This window comes from Phycodurus eques, chromosome 15 (genome assembly GCF_024500275.1).
Source record: "Phycodurus eques isolate BA_2022a chromosome 15, UOR_Pequ_1.1, whole genome shotgun sequence".
Classification (NCBI taxonomy): Eukaryota; Metazoa; Chordata; class Actinopteri; order Syngnathiformes; family Syngnathidae; genus Phycodurus; species Phycodurus eques.
In genome coordinates this window covers 19,673,147-19,677,674 of record NC_084539.1, presented here as the reverse complement: position 1 = coordinate 19,677,674, position 4,528 = coordinate 19,673,147, and the positions used below count along the sequence as shown (strand labels likewise).

General features: G+C 45.9%; 1 protein-coding gene across 1 annotated transcript; it reads right to left on the bottom strand.

Annotated features, from left to right (window-relative positions):
- Positions 1-614: 614 nt before the first annotated feature.
- Positions 615-4,218, bottom strand: LOC133413816 (proteinase-activated receptor 2-like). Its single transcript, XM_061698652.1, has 2 exons — positions 3,999-4,218; positions 615-1,892 (listed from the first exon to the last, which is right to left on the bottom strand). The coding sequence occupies exons 1-2, from the start codon at positions 4,066-4,068 to the stop codon at positions 802-804; spliced, it is 1,161 nt and encodes a 386-aa protein (XP_061554636.1). The 5' UTR covers positions 4,069-4,218; the 3' UTR covers positions 615-801.
- Between the last annotated feature and the right edge of the window lie 310 nt (positions 4,219-4,528).

The following is a 4,528-nucleotide window of genomic DNA, read 5'->3' as shown; positions in this document are numbered from 1 at the left end:
TAAAAATAAGATACCTTTTTACGTGATGAGTTTGTACTAGAAATAAGTTTTCGCAGTGTCTTTTATGGACTATTTCCTCCTCCTCCTCTTATTTCTACGCAGAGTTGCGCGTGCAACTGCAATAACATTTGTCCGTGTGTCAAAATGATCCCAGCAAAGCTTTGAGGCAAAGATTTTGCTTCGACCTTTTTCGTAATTGAATTATTCGATTGAGTGTAAACCTCGATGAGAGGAGCCGTAGGCTAGCTTTTGGCTAATTTGAGACATCTCTAGACTTCTACTAGATACCTTTGAACCGACACCACTTGAAGTGCAGGCGAAACGGGATGTGACGAAAAGTGCGGGTGTAGAAACGAACAGTTTGCCGTTAATATGGATGCAGTGGCGTAGCGCTCGTGCGAGAACGGAAGACTGTGGTTGCCCGTCGTCCTCGGCGGGGTCGGTGGAGGTTGGGTCAGTACAGGACACTTTTCTCTGTTTAACTGTTTCTTATCTGGGAAAGACAAGATTGGGCCCGCTTGGGCAGCCATGGGGAAAGCTGCATTCCGGGAATTCCAGCCGAGCAGTCACGAACCAACGTTACATCGGAATTGTTGAAAAGAACGCTCAGCTAGTTGGCTTTTAGCATTTATTTAAAAAACAATGGAACACTATATGAGGTTAAAAACACTTTTGAAAAAGTCTTTGGTAAAAATTCCCAGTCTTGTTGGACGGACGTCATCCTAAAGCAGCATGCGTTACATTAAAAGTCCATTCTCGGTTGGAAGTATCCATCCAGACGTCCGTCTGTTCGTCCGGCGGCTAACACGAGCTGCTCTGCGTGTTTCCCGAGTCCGACACGTACGACTTGCTCTTCCTGGAGTACTTCATGGAGCTGAAGGACACCCGCATGCGTTCCACCGTCCGGCTGCTGCGGCACAGCAGCGTGTTCTTGACGTGCTGGCGGAAGTCGTCAGACACGAAGTAGTAGATGAAAGGGTCCAGTACGCTGTTGAGGCTGGCCAAGCACAGGGTGGTGATGTAGAAGGCGTAGCCGTTGTCCGCCACCCCGTCCTTGAGCAGCGAGTAGTGCAGCACCAGCATGACGTTGCTGGGGATGAAGCACACAAGGAACGTGAGCAGCACGATGGCGATCAGCAACACGGCCCTCCGCCGGTTCTTTGACGCCGCGGAGTCCTTCATGCCGCGGCCCAGTGCCCGTAGAAGCAGCACGTACGCCACCAGGATGACGACGCACGGCACCAGGAACACCACCGCGCCCATCAGGACGAAATAGAAGTAAGGTAGCCGGACGGACGCGAAGGGGTCCAGGGGGTCCAGGATGACGCTGACATCGTGGCACGTGGTGACGGCGGGCTCGCGCAGCCGGGCCGTGTGCTGGTACAGGTAGAGCGGCGTGGTGGTGAGCCAGATGAAAATCCAGATGGCCACGCATACGGCCACCGCCACTTTGTTGTTCTTGCGCTGCTGGGAAAGCGGGTGCGCCACCACCCAGTAGCGCTGCACGCTGAGGCAGGCGATGAACAAGATGGAGCAGTACATGTTCCCGTAGAAGAAGCCCACCAGGACCTTGCACAGCCCTTCGCCGTACGTCCAGTCGTTGCCGGCCAGGTGGTAGGCGATCTTCAGCGGCGTCCAGATGACGAAGAGCAGGTCGGCCAGGGCCAGGTTGGCCATGTAGATGGACGACGGGTGCTTCTTCTTGGTTCGGAACAGGAACACCCAGACGGCCATGGCGTTGGCGGGCAAGCCCACCACGAAAACCACGATGTAGACAATCGGCAGGAAGACGGTGGTGAGGCCGCTCTGTAGTGTCTCCGAGGTGGCGCGGTCCACCACTATCAGGTCCGAGGTCTGGGGGTCTATGATGCCAATGAAGCCGCGGCCCTTTCCTGCGCAAAAAAACGAACAAACGTGATCAAATTGAACGCACAAGCTAGCCCAGCAGATGTGCTCCACTTGCCTTGATTCAACCTTTGCGGATTACCGTGACCTTAATGACTGAGAATCTACACAGACAAGTCCACCTGTGTTTAAATGTTGTAATACCAGACTTGACTCGAGACTCATGTCCAGTTATACTGTAGTACATACAGTCATTAGCACATTCTTAACACTCACCGTAATAGTTTTTTTTTGTTTTTTCAAAAATGTATTTTATCAAGAATTTTATGGCAGAGTGCATTGGGTGATGACCGTTCCTCAAAGAGGCCAACTTTGCGTGCTTTAAGATGTTTATTGACACTCCACTTGAAGATAACTGTAAAGCTAAACACACAACAAAAATAGTTACACACGTATATTTTACCAGCCCGTCTCTGTTTATTTTGCTAATTTCTAACCAAGGAACTATGTTTGGTAACTTAAGTGAGTGTTGCAAGCCTCACTGTTAGTATCTAGCTATCACTTTTTTCACGACTTGAAAACGTTGCTACCGCAGGGAAGCTGCAAAAGGCTAAACAAAAACAACCCACCACATTAAACGCATCAGAAGGAACACAGACATGCCAGCAAAAAAAAAAAACAAAAAAAAAAAACAGTGGAGAATGAAGCGCTCCTTGGGACTGAGCACTGCCGTTAAGCGTAACTCTGCAAAATCTGACGTCATCCCTAAAAGGGTTTGTTATTGTGTACAGATGCCACAAGATGGTGGCAAAGCACTCAAAACAGAGATGATCATAAAGCCTCAACGCCATGCTTCTAGCATGTACACAGTCATGAACCAATGTTACATAAACTTTATTCAGTAGTTAAATTACTCAACACAAATACACAATACACTACTTATTTGTCGTATTAATTAGCATACCAACCTAAATGACACGCCTAGCACAAACAGACGTGGCATCACACAAAAACAAATATGCGCGGACAAGCACATTACACAAATGCTAAGTCTTTCACCTCATCTTTTTGCATTTACAATCAATAAATGTTAAGGAATACAGGCAAAGTTTAACACCAAAGTAGACGACAAGGCCTCTCTGGAAAGAAGCAGAATAACGGCAGATGGATTACAAAAAAAAAAAGATATGCCAATATGCCGGGCGTCACTGTATAATATTGCAGCATCCAGAGCTAAGGTGAACATTAGCACTTGTGTTTATTTTGCTCATTTCTACCCACGTATCTTCAATTTTTTACAAATTTGCTCAACCATTAAACAAACAACAACAACAAACCACATTTGGTAAATGAATCCTTCTTTTCCGATACGAAATCACATCGCATTGACCCCGTCAACAGGAACAGAGACTGCCAGCGGACGACAACAAAAGAGGAGAACGAGGGCCTTCCGTACTCGAGGGCATACGATGGAGCACTACAACCAAATGGAGACTGTGGAGTAAAAGACAACAATGTCCAACGCTAAGAAACAGCAGCAAACTAAACTAGCGTTAAGCGTGTGGGTGTATTTTTGTCCATGTACCATTTACAGATCTGCTAAATAATGAAAGCTGCTTATCCAAGATGTCCAGCCAAATGGAGATTATGGAGTCCGTGTCCAGTATCCGTCAGTTATGCGGTATCTGCACTTGTACTTCACTGTCACTAGTAGTACTGTATGGTTTTGCAGAAGCGTGGCTACTGTATAATTACAAGATTATGGAGACTCGGTTTCAGCACTTTTACAACACCCAATGACTTGTTTAATGCGAGCAATGTCGAATTGTAACATTTTTCAAGTAAAAATTCGGCTGGTTAATATTTGGTTTTATTCAAATTGTGGACGAGTCAGACGAGGCAAACCACAATATTTGCCCACACGGGAAGGCCCGACTCGCAGGCGATTTATAGCCGAGGTTGGAGCACCCAACTCGGTAAAAACTTGAGCGACGTACCGATGACTTATGACTGGAGCTTTTTTATTTTTAAATTATTATGATTATTTATTTATTATTATTATTGTTTTTTACAAGTCAACACAGTCCAAAGTTATTTTAGTTAGTGATTACTGGCTGGATAAAAATGAATCGTGTGATTCAGGCAAAACTTACCTGCGCCATCCGCGGCCCAAAAGTGACACAAGACCATCAAGAAGAACGCCAAAATGCGAACGGGGTCCATTTTTTTCCTCCCCTTTCTATTAAAAGGAGGTCTTAGTCCACTAGTTTCCTCCACTCTGTGCTCTGCTTTCTTCAGTCTGTTATGTCCGCACCCAGAAACCACGTCCTTTACCTGAAACACCAGCCAACTTGTCCTCCACCTCCGGTACCGTCGAAGCTCGCCGACCACGCCCCGAGACTATCTGGATGTGGCGGCTTGCTGACGTCATCAGCGACTCGCCGAGCCGGTTGTTCCATTTGATGACGTCACAAGGGAACGATATAAATATAAATTGGGGACCCACGGGATATTTAACTAGTTTGTTTATATTTGATTCTTGAAGTTTGTATAATTAATTTATACAAGATATGAATGCTTTCCATCATTTTACTTCATTTATAGATTATGTTCAATCAAGTATATTTGTATTTAGTATTTTTCAAATGAAAAAAAAAAAATTACATTTCCACAACGTGCTTAA

Coding starts and splice junctions, on each gene's coding strand:
- LOC133413816 (XM_061698652.1), bottom strand. CDS start 4,068: ATGGACCCCGTTCGCATTTTGGCGTTCTTCTTGATGGTCTTGTGTCAC. Junction 1,893..3,998: donor TTGGGCCGCGGATGGCGCAG/GTAAGTTTTGCC, acceptor TTTTTTGCGCAG/GAAAGGGCCGCGGCTTCATT.